Source organism: Haliotis cracherodii, unplaced genomic scaffold (genome assembly GCF_022045235.1).
Source record: "Haliotis cracherodii isolate W230 unplaced genomic scaffold, xgHalCrac1.p SCAF_36, whole genome shotgun sequence".
NCBI lineage: Eukaryota > Metazoa > Mollusca > Gastropoda > Lepetellida > Haliotidae > Haliotis > Haliotis cracherodii.
In genome coordinates, this window is record NW_027266293.1 from 1,855,509 (window position 1) to 1,872,975 (window position 17,467).

General features: G+C 42.7%; 2 protein-coding genes across 2 annotated transcripts; both read right to left on the minus strand.

Annotated features, from left to right (window-relative positions):
- Positions 1-2,314: 2,314 nt before the first annotated feature.
- Positions 2,315-16,512, minus strand: LOC139477823 (uncharacterized). The gene is made up of 5 exons (XM_071260237.1): positions 16,118-16,512; positions 13,837-14,128; positions 5,991-6,055; positions 3,215-3,669; positions 2,315-2,694 (listed from the first exon to the last, which is right to left on the minus strand). Exons 1-5 carry the CDS (start codon positions 16,510-16,512, stop codon positions 2,315-2,317), a joined length of 1,587 nt encoding a protein of 528 aa, XP_071116338.1.
- A 79-nt stretch (positions 16,513-16,591) lies between these two features.
- Positions 16,592-17,467, minus strand: LOC139477824 (uncharacterized). Its single transcript, XM_071260238.1, has one exon. It carries the CDS (start codon positions 17,465-17,467, stop codon positions 16,592-16,594), a length of 876 nt encoding a protein of 291 aa, XP_071116339.1.

Below are 17,467 nucleotides of genomic sequence, written 5' to 3' on the forward strand. Positions count from 1 at the left end.
CGTGTTAGTAACTCCTTGTAGGAAGGTTTACAATCAATTACATTTAAACTAATACGCTCTATGGGGGCATTCAACCATTTCAAAAAGCCCTCACGGGGTTACACAATCACGATGGAGGTTTACAAGGGACCATAATTAGCAGGGCTATCAACATTTCCTATCTTGTGTATAGGGAGACTAACTCCCATGTCAGTTCTTCGGGATAAATGCCTGGTGACACTATTCAATTAAACAAAGCAACTGGCATTCCTATACAGAGCATGTGTTTATGAATAGTGGTGATACCAGTTATTCACGAAAAGGTGAGCGTTTTCTGCTCATCTTTAATAAATAATAACCTAAAGTATTACTTATGTGCATATTTACAAATAATAATGAATTCAGCTGCATATATATTACAAAAGGCATTCAAAAAGCCAATACGTACTAAGATGGACACGTGAAGGTCCGGGGTAGAATAGGTCTTCAGCAACCTATGCTTGCCATAAAAGGCGACTATGCTTGTCGAAAAAGGCGACTAAGGAGATCGGGTGGTCAGGCTCGCTGACTTGGTTGATTCATGTCATCGTATCCCAATTGCTTGGATCGATGCTCATGATATTAAGCACTGGAATGTCCGGTCCAGACTCAATTATTTACAGACCGCCATCATAAAGCTGGAATATTGCTGAGTGTGACGTTAAACAATCAGCCGAAAAAACAGCTGACTCCTGGAGCCTTCCCAGATGGTGTTTTATATATAGGTTCTAGTACACCATCACAAGTATTGTGAGTCTTGTGGTTTCTATTATCTGCAATCTGCTATACACTGATAAAAGTCAGTTTCTTCTGCACAACCACGAATGCCCTAAAATCAAAATGAACAACCAATTTTTGGGACCAGAGTAATGCTGTTTTTACATGTGGTCGTATCTTTATAGCTCACCAAAATAACTTACTGTTTTTATGTAAGCTTTGCTCAATTTTTCGACACTTTTTTCTTTGTCACCTCTATTGGGATTCGGATCTTTGTATTTCTATGTCAAATACACACCACAATGAATAGAGTCGAAATCAAACTTGTTGCCATTGAAACAGAAAAAAAATTAAATTCTAAAAAATCCTAAATAGCAAAAGGCACCAGTTGACAACCTGGAATTTGTGTGTGCACAGTTTCAAGAAAGAGTACATATTAGTTTCAGAGATATGGTCCGGACAAACACACCACTATGAATAGAGTCAAAGTCAAACTTGTTGCCCTGAAAACAGGAATTTAAAAAAAAAAAATCCTAAATAGCAAAAGGCAACACTTCATCCCTTGGTTGATACATGTACCAGGTTTGAATGATCTTTTACAGTTTTCAATTTGTGCCACGGAAAGGACACCTCCACGTTGTCTCAATGAAATCAAGAAAAATAAAATTGCAAAAAATACAAAAATAGCAAAAGTCACCGCTCAGGAGCATTTGGATATATCTGCCTATTTTCCTTGAAATATATTGAACGGTTTTCGAGTTACGTCCTGGAAACAAAATGATTACGGGCTTACGGCCGTACTTAGTGTCGACCATACTCAGATCATTTAATTGCAAGGGTTGTAGAACACATCATAACCATCCATCTAGTTAATGTCTGACATGTCATATACAAATGTCTCTTCAAGTCATAATATTTGAGTAGGTAGGAGATGAAATCATTGAAATCGCAACCTCAAGGTTCTGGTTTCTGGTCTCTTGTAAGCCTCTGTGGAGCTGCACCTGCATGTAGGATTTGATACATATCCCAACAACAGTTTGAGAAACGTTTGGTAAATCTAATTCATTCTGTATATTTGTGCACGTCCTAAATTCATGAGAATCATCATATAACCACTACATAAATGTCATTTTACTGACACCGTGGATATACAGCAGGTGTGTGTGTGCAAACATTATTACATATATTCCCTCTGTCATCATTCTCTGCTGAAGGTACAAACATTATTTCAAGTCCTTTGAATTCAGAGGCGCAACCTTCCAAAATATATTCCCTCTGTCATCATTCTTTCCTGAAGGTACAAACATTATTTCAAGTCATTTGAATTCAGAGGCGCAACCTTCAAGCATATATTCCCTCTGTCATCATTCTCTGCTGAAGGTGCAAACATTATTTCAAGTCATTTGAATTCAGAGGCGCAACCTTCAAGCATATATTCCCTCTGTCATCATTCTCTGCTGAAGGTACAAACATTATTTTACATAATTGGAAAACAGAAATGCCGCCTTCAATCAGACCTTTATGTATCATCCAGTCCAGTCCGAGTCAGATCACCACATTTCAAATATTCCCTCTGTCATCATTCTCTGCTTAAGGTTTCAAACATTCCGTTTGCAGACATTATTTCCTGTAATTGGAAAACAGAAATGCCGCCTGCAATCAGAATGTTATGTATCACCCAGTCCGAGGTAGTTCTCCCCATAGCAGATGCTTCCTCTTTCATCATATTCTTCCAACGTCTCCTCATTAAGTGGTACTCCAACTGATTGCCAGGAAGGATATATGTGCCATCCTCCACTCTGCCCATCTTTGTCCGATCCTCCTCTAAGCTGGACGCAGCATACTCAGCTGCCTGTGAAGTACGGGGCCACCAGCTAACATACATTGAGTAATCCAGAGATAATGCAAAGTGTTGTGCTGTTCCGTCCCTAGCTTTCCATGTATGCAATGTGATTTTCTCTGAAAGATTACCATATTAGGCTCATGACATATTCCCATATTTGATTAATCTCACAATATTTGCTACATGTTTGGAACGTCAGTGTTGGTTAGTTGGTTGGCTGGTTGTTTCAGCAATATTCCAGCTATATGACGGCGTCTGGAAATAATCGAGTCTGGACCAGATAATCCAGTGATTGACATCATGAGCATCGATCCACGCAATTGGGATCGATGACATGCATCAACCAAGTCAGCGAGCCTGATCACCCGATCCCGTTAGTCGCCTCTTACGACAAGCATAGTCGCCTTTTACGGCAAGCATGGGTTAGTGAAGACATATTCTACCCTGGATCTTCACGGCTCCACTGTTGTCTTGACAACATTGACATGAAAACATTCATCAACAACAACACTAAGATCATACCACAATACCTATGGTTGTTCATACAGGAATAAATCGCTGAAAATGCCATGCTAGTATTTGCTATATTACCGTTAAATATGAATACAAGAAGTTCCATCAGGTTATGGTTTTTACCTTTAAAAGGGGAATCCCAACCTGGCAAGTTGAACAGAGTTGTAAACTTGGATCCACCGCCCAGATAAATTTCGAAGTATCTCCGCAAAGTTTCTGGTCTCCAGATAATTGTTAGACTCTTTGGGGCTCCGCCTGCATGTAAGATTTGGTATACGGCCGAGCAACAGTTGTGAAGCAGTAAGGAATAGTCACGTATGGTATTTTGGTTGTTCAAGAACGTCATCATCTTAGCCAGGTCTAATTCTGTGGCCGATATCCTGTATGTGTAGTCAGGATCCGTGCCCTCTTCGTTAATGTCATCATGAAGGTTGGATTTGAACAGATTTTGCTTCTTCTTTAGCCTACAGTTTACTTCTCGAGGCCACAAACTGACATACTGGCGATTGCTAAGATACAGAGATGCGTGACCGACCTGACGGAATCCAAGAGGCATCCATATATAGATGTAATGGTAACTGAAAAATTATATTGAAGCTCGGTCTTTGACATTTGTAAACTCGGATACCTTGTTATATGAAATATATATATATATACACACACACACACACACACACACACACACACACACACACACACACATATATATATATATATATATATACATACATATATATATATATATATATATATATATATATATATATATATATATATATATATACTCTTATATATAATTATTATAATACAAACTGCCGTGCGAAAGTAAGTATAATTGGATTTGAAACAAATTAAAAGCGTTATCAAAACCTAACTAGGCTTAAAACAGTCACCGAAACACTGCCGACTTTATGTCCAAAACATAACTACGTATAAAATGCATCACCAGAACCCTTTTTGTTTGTTTCCTTTCATCAAACATGTGTGTAAACTTGCTTTTGCCCGGCAGTTTAGATAAATTATGTCCGACAGTTGCTCCATGCCAACAGCTAAACATTTACAGCATGGCCATTGGATGTGCACATGTAATTATTCAAACGGTTTTTTTTAATTTTAAAGTAGCAATGCAGCTTATATCATAAAAGATACTTAGAGGAAATATTTATTGTGGGGGTGGATATTTTTCACTTATAAACTTTTATGTGATCTTTTTTATATTTGAACACATGTAAAAAGCATGAAGAAACGCAATCTAACAAATAGTTAGTTGGCCAGGGGTGAAAAACAAGCTTTTCGTTCCCACATTTCCCTGTATACCTTAAACCTTTTCTATTGCATAAAGAAGGTATCTGTACACACTTTTCATTGGGTAGTAAGCTTGCAAGTGTGTGCGTAAATTTTCAGGGGGTCAAAACTGCATAAATTGAAGGAAAAATACATAATTTCACAAAATTGGCTGTAACATTTTTCACTTTTTAAAAAATATTTTTAACTAAAATATCGCTGGTAATGCATGTTTTCCTTTTCAAGAAATAACGAATGCTCGAAAGCAATTGTCTCAAGTATCCTCTCCAATTTTAATAGCATTAGCACTTTTGATCCTTTTGGTGAGATTTCACCATGCCATGCCTATTGAGTAAAAATGACAGATGGCGAATGAAAAGGAGGCTTGAATCCAGTGTCCCGCATCGTGGCGTCGCACGTCAATTCAATGTCTACAGGAACGTTGCACTTTATGGTGACGTCATCAACAGAACAACCACAGAGACCTCTCCCGTAAAAGTCGCCAACCCGTGACAACAGCTCGTCAAGACATTGATTCGAACCACAAGTCTTTGACAGGTTCCAGAAAGCAACGCTCACATCCTTGGTAACATAGGCGTATCTGCAGGGACAATCTGACGAGAAGGTGCCCCGACAGAAGGTCAACCTGACGGAAGAACACCAACAGCTCGATTGACCCTGGATAGCGCCATACATCGGTTCTTAGAGATATCCAGTAGCTGACTCAAAACAATGTTTTTACATTACTCTGACATGCTAAATCACCTGATCTGTCACCATCGAACATGTGGGACGTCGCTCGCGACTTCTTCCACATCCTCCAAAACGTTGCAGGAACTCCGACTTATCCTTCCTCAGATATGAAATTGGGGGCAGTCGTCTAAGGCGCCGCGATTTGCTTTGCAGAGTCGCGTCCCTTAGGCACACCAGAAACCTATGATCGTGGGTTCGAATTCAGGTTCGCCCCGATTATGTTTCTAGGTTTGTCAGCACCATACCCGTGTTGTGGGTTTCACCGAAGTAGTAAACGTCTCAGACCTGCATCAGTTCGGGCTTTCCTCCCACATTAGGCTGACACGCCGCGATATAACTGGAATACTGTTAAAAGCGGCGTTAAACCAAACTCACTCACTCACTCACTCACTCAGATATGAAATACCATTTTTCAACGTTTAGTGGCCAATGCACGCACTACTGACTGGTCAGCTTGCCTCTGAACCCCTCGTGTGACATGCCTTGTGTGTGTATGGCAGGAGAGGTCTTCGTATTTACTGTTGATCGTTACTGGACCTCCGGACATTGTTGTAATTCCATCCACGCCAGTAAAATATTTTGATTTTCTTTGGTTTTTGTGTCACAATACGTTTTGTTTCTGAGTACATTTTTGGGGTATCTCTTCACATTCAAACCATATAATGATGACGTCATGTATATAACATCAAAACTTTTTACACAATTACTTCAACAAATGTCAGGTATACAGGAGCTAACCTTTTTCATAAAGTATCTCAAACGTGAATGGTGAGGGTGTATTTAATAGTTATCTTGAAATCTATCAGACTTCCACCATTCATGTTTGAGATAAATTTAGGAGCCACTAGCAATGAAAAAATACCTTGTGTCAGATTGTATCATGTTTATTCTGTTTGAGGTGTTGTATGTCACGGCACCTTCAGGAAACTAAAGAAGAGCTGGTCTGTCTGACGTGAAATCAAAGCCTCACCAAAAACTTGGCACTGATGGACTGAAACAGGTGAACGAAGTGGCTTGGTAATACTTGTGGAGCAAATTACAAGAGTGAGTAGTGAGTATGATTTTACGCCGCTTTTAGCAATATTCCAGCAATATCACGTCGGGGAACACCAGAAATGGGCTTCACACATTGTACCCATGTCGGGAATCGAACCCGGGTCTATGGCGTGACGAGCGAACGCTTTAACCACTAGGCTATCCGATTGCCCCCAATTACAAGAGAAGAACTGCTGAAGACGAGTGTTATACAACTGAGTGAGTGAGTGAGTAAATATTAACGTCACAGCGGCAGTATCTCAGCCATATAGTGACGGGAACATATTGAAAGTTAAATACCTGTCACAAAGGACAGTAAAACTTTAACACGATAACACAGATTGAAACCTAAAAACTAATAATTTCAAACACTAAGACTTTTAACCATATATACAACATAACATTTTATACTATTAAAATACGAGCTATATACCACCAGTAAGTAAAGCCAGATCACCTTGCTGGGGACCGTGGAGTCTTACAGTACTTTAGCTACCTGCATGAATCACAAACAGGATTTAAGTCATAACTCTGGTCACTGGTTGTTGTAAACAATACTAGCCATACTAGACACAATCCAAATTTATTAAAATTCTAGCTCTCTGGTACAACTGAGGCTTAGATCAGGAAGACACTTGTGAACATCAACCTCGGTGAGCGGTACATCTGGGACTACTTCCTCTTGTTTATGGGACAAAAGATGAGGCTGCAACCCCCTCAAACAGAAGCCCCCATAAACATTTATGGCTAATAAAGACATGCAGTCAACCAACTTACAGTGACAAACAAACGTTGCTTTTCGACCTTTAGTAACCTGGAATACAGACATCTTCCCGAGGCAAGAGAGTTAACTGACTTTAAAAGTCCAGTTTCCACCCTTGCCGAACTATGCTGGAATTCCTTGGCTCGATCGTTGCGCCAACAGTGGCTATTACGAGTTATGTCCCTTCTATGCCTCTCCTATGGACCAATCAGATTCCACCACTCATATCACTTGCATTAAACTTTGCTTCAAACATAACGGTGGCGCCCAGTCAAGACGATCTGTTCGATAATCAAGATCTATATTGTGATAAAACGGGTCTTACATCGCAAAGTGCATCAAATCACGTGAGCACCTTGATTAAAAACAAGAAAAGATTTAGAAAATATCTGTTGACAACGAGTTAGCGAAGCACATGCTTTGCAAATCCTCCAATCGATCGAAATCTGCATGACAGTTTACCAACCGGATGGAAACTGGACTTTTATAGTCAGTTAACTCTCTTGCCTCGGGAAGATGGAATACAGACGGAGCATTAGCCAAGCATAGTATGTTAATGTGTAATAGCTAATTTCAAAGTCAAATTAAGTATATGTGTGTGTGTGTGTGTGTGTGTGTGTGTGTGTGTGTGTTAAGTTGACATAACTTAGAGTGAGTGAGTGAGTATAGTTTTACACCGCGTTTAGCAATATTCCAGCAATAACACGGCCGGCGGGGGACACCAGAAATGGGCTTCACACATTCTACCAATATCGGGAATCGAACCCGTGTATTCAACGTGACGAGCCAACGCTTTGACCACTAGACTACCCGACCGCCTCTACATAACTTAGAAGAATAGCCCTGCTTAATCACTCGCTACAAACTGATCAAGGTGAAAACAGAACTATACTTATGGAAACGAAAGATATAGGGAAATAAACTTTACTGTCAGAACACAGACCTGTGAAAATCCGGGGTAGAAAAGGTCTTCAGCAACCCATGCTTTCCGTAAAAGGCGACTATGCTTGTCGTAAGAGGCGACTAACGGGATCGGGTGGTCAGGCTCGCTGACTTGATTGATGCATGTCATCGATCCCAATTACGTTGATCGATGCTCATGATCTCAATCACTTGATTGTCTGGTCCAGACTCGATTATTTCCAGACCGCCGTCATATAGCTGGAATATTGCTGAGTGCGGCGTTAAACAACAAACAAAGAAACAAATACTGTCAGAACATTTGCAATAGCTCGCATACAACGTCAAAACGTGGGAATCAAATGTTGAGTTGTATTTTTTAGCATTGTTCCCATCGTATTTGTTTAACAAGGCTGGGATCCCGTGATGGCGTGTCATTTTCCTGTGTCTAAAACTAAGTGTTCACTTATTCATTTCCATCAGTATACAAAACACTTGCTTTAATATCATAACTTCTGGTTCAGTTCACGCTGAAAAAGAGTGTTTATAAATTTAAAAAATGTGTTATTTTATTCCCACGGTATTGAAAACCTTGAAGAGTATTTGTGTGAGCCATGTATTTGGAATTGTATTCGATTTCAAACTGAGGTTGGTTGGTTGGTTTGTTGTTTAACGCCGCACATAATTCCAGCTATATGACGGCAGTCTGTAAATAATCGAGTCTGGACCTGACAATCCAGTGATTAATATCATGAGCATCGATCCATGCAATTGGGATCGATGACATGCGTCAACAAAGTCAGCGAGCCTGACCACCCGATCCCGTTTGTCGCCTTTTACGACAAGCATAGTCACCTTTTACGGCACGCATGGGTTGCTGAAGACCTATTCTACCCCGGATCTTCACGGGGGATCAATCTGAGGGTAGTAGTGGAAGGTCCCTGTGGCATCCTGGGAGTAATGCGAATATGAAGTGTTCAATGAAAAGTATAAAGTGTTCAGTGAAACCTAGAGTGAGTGAGTGAGTGAGTGATTACGATTTTACGCCGCTTTCAGCAATATTCCAGCAATATCACGGCGGGGGCACCATTGTACGTAGCCCATGTCGTAAATCGAACCCGGGTCTTCGGCTTGAAGAGCGAACTACTAGGCTACCCGATCGCCCCCGAGTGAAAAAGAAACGTTAATTAATTGGCCGACATTGCCGATTCTCGCGATCGTGGCAAGCAGGGGAGAGAATAGAGACTTGTTCCACGCGGGGATCCTGTAAACGTCAAAGCGAAGTTTAGACTTCGGAAACGTCACTTTTTAAACTTTGTTAAAAAAAATGAGCTGGTCGTGTGATCAGCAAATATATCAATCAAATCATCGGAAATCCCTTCAAAATAAGGATTTATTATAAATATAGTACCGGACAATGCGTTTTGCGATTCATCACCTGGTAGCTAACATCAAAGGGTCGGTAATCATGTGATCACTGTGTTATTTAGTTACATGTCTTGCAGTACATTGTGTCACAGTCAACATGGCGAGCCTCCGTGCTGTACGGACACCGAATCAAAATGATCACGACAAGGACATGCAAACCATTGGTCTGTGCAGTAATAAAAGGGACATGGAGCTGCACGCACTGCACGTGCAGCGGCACTATGAACGGTATTAAAGTGCAGGTTTTTTTATTGCCTGGCATCAGCGTCAATCGAACTGTGACAGTTCCAAAACATTCCAAGATTAACAGAAGTGCAAAGAAACAACGTCATAGGCCGCTTGCAGGCAGGGGAATCCCGATCAGCTGTAGCCAGGGTTTTCAATGTAGCACCCAGCACCATCACAAGGCTATGGGATCGGTTTCAACAGCATTGGGCAACACATGATCGGCCAAGGTCGGGACGACCAGGAGTAACCACTCCCGCCCAAGATCGTTACATCCGACTGCGCCAGGCACGTGAAAGGAGACCACAGCTATCTCATCCGCATCCCAAATACCCGGACTGCGCAGAATCTCCGATCAGATTGTACGGAACCGTTTAAGAGCAGCAGGTCTACGAGCAAGACGTCCTGCTCGACGCGTCATATTGAGTCGACAACATCGTCAACAACGACTACATTGGTGTCGTCAGGGTATGGCCTCAACTGCGCTAGAGAGATGTCTGATTCAGCGACGAATCAAGATTTTCCCCCGTCGAGGGGATGGAAGTGCACGGGTCTGCAGACGTCGGGGAGAACGTTAAGCCGGAAACTGCGTACAGGAAGTGGACAGGTTAGGTGCGGGTAGCGTTATGATGTGGACTGGTTTGGTCCATATCCAGGGCAATCTTACGGCTGAACAACGATACATCAACGAAATTCTCCTACCACACGTCCTCCCAATTGCAGCCAACGGCATTGGTGTATTCCAGCAGGACAAAGCTCGGCCGCATACAGCACGGATCACAAGAGCCTTTCTACACAACAACAGCGTTTATGTTCTCCCCTGGCCCTTCAGATCCCCGGATTTGAACCCAATAGAGCACCTGTGGGATTATTTGGATAGACGGCTTCGCCGACGTCAACCACAGCCCCAGATGTGGCAGCAGTTGGCTTTTGCGGTGCAGGCCGAGTGGGCTACCATTCCCCAGGATGTGATTCGCATACTCGTCTCTTCCATGGGCAGGAGATGTCAGGCCGCTATCGATTCCAACGGGGGACATACGTTATTGATGGTAGCTGACCTTCACCTTGGACTTTTCCTATGTACCGATAACTGAGATGACTACAATCACCAAGTGTTCTCTCCACAACACTTTGGCTCAATGCCTTGTACGGTTCCCCGTATAAATGTATTTTCCTACCTCACACAAATCTGGCTTTGCGTTTCTTTCTTTTTTGAAGAATTTATTATTTTTAAGTTGGAAAATGGTGATGTGGCCAAATTCAGGTGTGCATGGGACTGGAATGTCATATCGTGCCATTGTCGGCATCTGTCGGACAGGTCAAGGAAAGTCTAAGGTCAGGGTGGGCAAGGAAGACAGAACCGCGAGAAAGCCTTAATTCATATTGTGTGGCAAACTCCTACATGAAACAGCACCATTCTCAGGCGACACTGGAATACAGAAGTCCGTCTCTTGACTATTACCATGAGAAGCATTGCAGAGAAGCCGGCTTTATGAGCAACGTCCACTGCTATCGCCTGACCCGTCATCATTGGAACTTGAGGTCATGTAGACGGATCCATTGTCCATGAAAGTCACTACCTTCTACACATGACTGACGGACGTCAACGTGTATGGAGACGTCAAAATACGGCGTAGATCGCAGTAAAATCCAACTTCCCGAGGCAAGGACGTTATGTAACTATAAAACTTGGATGGAGTCCGGAGTTTTGGCTGGACTAATGAGTCTATACATAGATATTTCACCAGATATTGACACTGACACACACAGGGCTTGTCCGATGGTTCGGCAATGAAATAGGACCCAAAACATTACGTAAGGGCCAATGTACTTAAATTGGGTTAAACTAATTAAAATGAAACTTTTATTAAAATGTAAACATCATGTGTTACGTATTTATGTGTATGCTGAAATCAGGTCAACGCAACCTGTCAACTCATAACAGAGTACACAATGTTTTCTTCCTGGTCCAGGGTGACATCGGATCAACGCAAGTACGTGCGACATTCCGTCTATCACAGCAGATCACTCGACTGAGGATTAAACAAAATTATCCTAGCCCGTGGTTAGACAGACCAATTGTCCGCCCTTGTGTTTTTTTAAAGACATTGACCCCGATAACAAAATATAAAATTAAGAAAATGTATAGAAACAGTCCTGAACAATGGTTATATGTTAACTTTCAAAAACTGACTCTCATACAACACAAACTCAACGCAGAGGTTAAGAAATCGAAAATGTATTCCTCAGTAGACGCTGATAGAAAGAGGAAGTTTATAATGGGTTCACGCCTACTATTACAGGGGCCGGACACCGTGGTTTATGTATAATTGGCGGAAGTTACAGCTGACGATTTCTAAATAGACTCACATTCATAGAGACATAGAATCATTCGAAATTCTAAGGTACTCACTGGGATATGGTCCTACAGAAAACGTCTCCCGCGGGTGTACAACCGTACAACACTGTCAGAAGTCATGACGGGGCACGCCGGTATGGAGACGATAAAGACACGAGTTAGTTGTGGCTTAATATAGATACTGATGTGAATGCTGTTGAATTTAAATACCCAACTGATAGTAACGCTCTGATATGCAAGAAACAGTTTCCTCCATGAAACATATCTTTCATTTTTTATCCTTCACTTTTTTTGGTTTGGTTTGTTGTGTAACGCCGCACTCAGCAATATTCCAGCTATATGACGGCGGTTTGTAAAATAATCGAGTCTGGACCAGACAATCCAGTGATTAATTTCATGAACATCGATCCATGCAATTGGGATCGATGACATGCATCAACCAAGTCAGCGAGCCTGACCACCCGATCCCGTTAGTCGCCTTTTACAACGAGCATAGTCGCCTTTAAGGGCAAGCATGGGTTGCTGCAAATCTTTTGTACCCCGAATCTGCACGGGTCGGTTATGACAAGGAAGCCCTTGGGGTTGAATGTGGGCAGCAGGTAAAGTTTGTTTGTTTGTTGTTTAACGCCGCACTCAGGAATATTGAAGCTATGTGACAGCGGTCTGTAAATAATTAAGTCTGGACCAGACAATCGGATCGAAGACATACATCAACCAGCAAGCCTTACCACCCGATCCCGTGAGAAGCCTCTTACGACACGAGTTAGTTGTGGCTTAATATAGATACTGATGTGGATGCTGTTAAGTTTAAATACCCAACTGATCGTAACGCTCTGATATGCAAGAAACAGTTTCCTCCATGAAACATATCTTTCATTTTTTATCCTTCACTTTTTTTGGTTTGGTTTGTTGTTTAACGCCGCACTCAGAAATATTCCAGCTATATGACGGCGGTTTATAAAATAATCGACCAGACAATTCAGTGATTGATATCATGAACATCGATCCACGCAATTTTGGAACGATGACATGCATCAACCAAGTCAGCGAGCCTGACCACCCGATCCCGTTAGACGCCTTTTACGACAAGCATAGTCGCCTTTTATCGCAAGCATGGGTTGCTGAAGACCTTTTCTACCCCGGATCTTCACGGGTCTATCCTTCACTGTTTGCACTTCATAATACACAACACACATTAGAAACAGCTATTTCTCAGTATGGGCACGCTGGACATGACGCAGGTAGTTGTGACTTTATATAGACTCGCGTTGTGAATGTTTGGTGATACGTTTCAATACCGCATTGATATTAAGCGTGAATACATGACACCTTTTTACGGACAGCAACTCCTGTTATTCTTTGTACGACGTTTCAGAGTTACTTCTTGCTCCTTCGTCAGGTGAATGCTGAGTAAGTGCATAGAGTACTTTATACATACACTCACACGCAAAAGAAACGCAATTCGAGTATGCAGTATACATGTTATTTATTTTCAACAGTAAAGACAAGAAATACTAATAGGGCAAGATTGACAAAAATTTGCCTGAAGACAGTTTAATGGATTAAAAGGCAGATGACATAATTGTTTTTTTCAAATATTAAGGGCTTACACAGTTTCGGGTCAATACCCAAAATGTCAGTCAATACCTGGTGTGACCACCATTAGCATTGATCACTGCAACACATCTCCTGTATGTTGAGTGGGTCAGACGATTTGAAGGCCCTAGGGATCCTCCCGCAGTCATCCAGAGCAGCTGTGCGTAGTTCATTGGCAGTTGTAGGGACTGGGCGCACATTGTGCAGACGCCTTTGAACCTCATCCCACAAGTGTTCGATGGGGTTCAGATCAGGGCTGAGGGCTGGCCACGGTAGAACGCGAATGTTGTGTTGTTGCAGAAAGGACATGGTAGCTCTGGCAACATGGGGACGAGCGATGTCCTGCTGGAAAATGTGTTGTTGATGTTGTGCAAAAAATGGAACAACGTGGGGTCTGATCACTTGGTCGATATACCAGGAGGCAGTGAACAGTGTGATGCTGTCTGTGGAGGCGGATGTGTCTAACTGGTCAATGCGGGTCTGCAACTTGCTGTGTAGGATTTGGAGTGCTTCCTGCAGAGGTGTGTTGCTGAATATGTCTACTACATCGTAGTCGACCATGCGGCCTGTGAGCTTGGCTTCTTTGAGTTTGTTGAGAAAGGTACTGGAATTGCTGATGTAGGATTTTCCTTCTTTCCCCAATGGTGCTAGTAGATGGACAAGGTGCTGGGCTGTTTTTGTAGAACACTGAGCTCTGGAGCATGCAAGTATTCTGTGACCGGATCATTGTGAACTTTGACAGTGACCCTGGCATAAAGGGGCTGCGAGTTTATAGGGTTCAGTTTGTTGAATACGGTGTCATTTATCTCTCTCTTACTGTGGAGATCTTGGATGGTTGTCTTGTGCTGTCTGTCTAATTTACCTGTTGGGTCTTGTTTTACGATATTTAGGTGGTTGGGTTTTCTTCTGATTTGTTAACTGGCTGTAGAATACAAGTATACATGTACTTGTTATTTTGTTACTAAAAGTCTAGGGACCGCCTCCGTGGCCTAGTGGTAGAGCGTCCGCCCGGTGAGCGGAAGGTCCGGGGTTCGATCCCCGGCCGCGTCATACCAAAAGACGTTAAAGGGTGGTACTTGTTGTTACCCTGTCTGGCGCTCGGCATTAAGGGGCTAAAACAACGACCGGTCGGCTAGGAGTCAATATACTGTGTCTGAGTGGGGTATTCATGTTAAACTGCGACATGGTATCTCAGTGAGCTAGCACTATAAATCGGCATCAGTCCGGACTAGTACAAGCAGCCACACACACACACACACACACACACACACACACACTGGTACATGCACGTCGCTATACAAGTGCAATAATCTTGGACGCGACGTTAAACCCTCAATTTCACCTCACCTCACCTCACTAAAAGCCTCGGCAAGTCTAGACCAAACTGAACAAAATCTTGTTTAGTTCATTTCACAATCCACAATAGCATCCCACAACCCGCAACTGCAACCTAAAGTGCAGAGGAGAAAAAAAATCTTTTGTAAATAAATACAATAATTTCAAAGAAATGTGTTCCTAGACAAAGTGAAAGTCTGTCGAACGTGCAGCCCATAATTAATGCAATGGGTAAAGCCTTGTCTAACGCCAACACTCGAGAGTGTTATTTCCGTTTCTTGGCCCAAGAGGTGGTACGAGAGATTCCGCTTCAGATATGAAGCGTGCACATGCTGTAGAACGAACCGAGCACAGCGATGCTACAATCTGTGTTCAGAGGGGCGTTCTGATGAATCATCTTACATCAGCATTTGAGTAGTACTACCCAGACCGTGTATTCTAGCTGATACAGCTCCTAGTACTGAAACATGGTGTGCTGCTATGGATAAACTGAGATAAAAATGAAATCACATGTTGTGTATTTATGTGTATTTTTATATGTAATTGAATATTATACTATTGAAAAAAGCTAAATAAATTGAAGTGACTTTGAGCCTAGCCTATCATAATCTCATAGCTCCGTTAACTTTCGGCAAATTTTAATAGGTCACCTACTCAACACATTAAACTAAACCCGTGTATTTTGAATTATCTTACCAAAAGATTAGGGCTTAACTATATCTTGGTAAAATTGGGAGATAAAGAATCTGTATTTTCAATGAAGAGTTATGCTGCCTGGTGATGGTGGTGAGGTGATATGGGGTTTAACGTCGCGTCCACGATTATTGCACTTATATAGCGACGTGCTTGTACGTGTGTGTATTTATGTGGCTGCTTGTACATATGTACCTGTCCGGGCTGATGCCGATTTATAGTGCTAGCACACTGAGATAACATGCCACAGTTTAACATGAATACCCCACTCAGACATAGTATACTGACTCCGAGCCGACCAGTCCTAGTTTTAGCCCCTTAATGCCGAGCGCCAGACAGTGTAAAAACAAGTACCATCTTTAAACGTCTTTTGGTATGACGCGGTGGTAACCTCCCAAAACCCCTACATCCCATTTCCCCTACAGCTTAAGACAACAAAGTTCACGGTCCATGGCACTGCTAATCCCTAGTCTGTTACCTATTTCATACAATGGAACAACCCAAGAAACACGAATAGATTGAGATAAATATTTAATTACGATTACAATATTATTCAAAATTCATAATACATTATAACAAAATGTTCATTTTTCAAAATTCATAATACATTATAATAAATTTCATCTCAAATGTTCAATTCACTCTTTATCCCAGCCTGAGTAGATGGCCAACCGCATCTAGAAACTGCATTGGGGATTTCACCTCTCTATTCAACTCGTCCTTCAGGCGGCAGAGGCGGTTCTCCACCTCTCTGTACACTCTCTTCCTGCCTCTTGGAGCTGCTCCAAAGTCGAGCTGTAAAATCTTAGCTCGTTCTGCCTGTTCCACCTTCCTGTCTACCTCCACAAATCGGTAGATGTTGGGATGTCGGTGAGGGAGACCTCGGTTGAGTCGGTTATCAAAGCCTTCCAGGTTGTTGTTCGTCCTGGGACCTGTTGTACCGTGATGGCTCCACAGTGGTAGGGGGAATCGTGCTCCATGGTCGACCCAGGTAGTGACGATGTAGTCGTTGAAGGCGACAGCTCTTGGTACATCTGGTGTGTTGTCCATTACGTCAACCCACGTGTCCTGGATCTTGTTCTTGGGGAGTAGGGGTAGGCCAGCTGCTCTTCTTATCCACTTGCAGACTTCAGGATCTTCTCGATAGACGACAGCTAGTCCCAGATCCTGGGAATGGAATGGAATGGAAGAAACATCCCTTCACATCGGCAGTAGGAAACACGACTTGGACAGCACGAATAGCAGCCATCTCAAAGTCTGTCTGGATGCATGACGGGGCAAGTGGTCTGTTTAGTCTCTGTTGAACTTCATCCTTGAGTAGCCTGAAGAGTCTTGAGTAGGTGTTTGTCTGACGGTCGGGGAGTAAGGCGAAGATGGGGGGATAGGTCGTGGCTCCGAGTCTTGCATGGATGATGTACACTTGATTCCACAGTCCAGGGCAGGCAGTGAACGTTCCATCCATGTATAGAATCTCAGATGACTGCAAGGCCTCTAGACTCTCTAGACTGCCAAACGCCAGGATCTTGTCATCATTACCGTCAGCAAACAGGAGGAAGGGTCGTCCATCTGCTGTCTGTGTCCAGGAATCCTGAAGATCCACCTCCGATCTCGTCTGTGGCAAAACAGGAATCGTCTTCTGTCTGTGCCGGTACAACGCGCTGCTCATGGTGGAGAAGGGTGGCATCATTCCTGTCTCGGCGTTGTTAAAGTTGGAGAGTTTGTCGTTGTAGAGGGTGTGCATCGGGGTTGACTCTTCTTTCGCTCTCTTCCTCAGGGTGCTCATAAACCGGACCTTCTGGCTATCCTCAGGGGCATGGTTATGCTCTGTAGCATTCCTCATCACAGTCCCTACTGTCGTGAGTCTTCCTCTACATGTGGACTTGACACACTTCCAGTGTACGCAAGTCAGTCTCTCGACGTTCTTAGTGTGAAGATAACCATCAAATAGGACTTGGGGCTTTCCTCTTTGTGACATAACAAACTCAACATTGTGAAGACCAGCCAT

Excerpts from the sequence above, each read along its gene's own strand:
- LOC139477824 (XM_071260238.1), bottom strand. The coding sequence starts at position 17,467 with ATGGCTGGTCTTCACAATGTTGAGTTTGTTATGTCACAAAGAGGAAAG.
- LOC139477823 (XM_071260237.1), bottom strand. The coding sequence starts at position 16,512 with ATGGACAACACACCAGATGTACCAAGAGCTGTCGCCTTCAACGACTAC. Across the intron at positions 6,056-13,836 it reads CCTCCTGGTATATCGACCAA|TTTCCTGAAGGTGCCGTGAC; the intron begins GTGATCAGACCC and ends GCTCTTCTTTAG. Across the intron at positions 3,670-5,990 it reads ATGATACAATCTGACACAAG|TTACCATTACATCTATATAT; the intron begins GTATTTTTTCAT and ends ATAATTTTTCAG.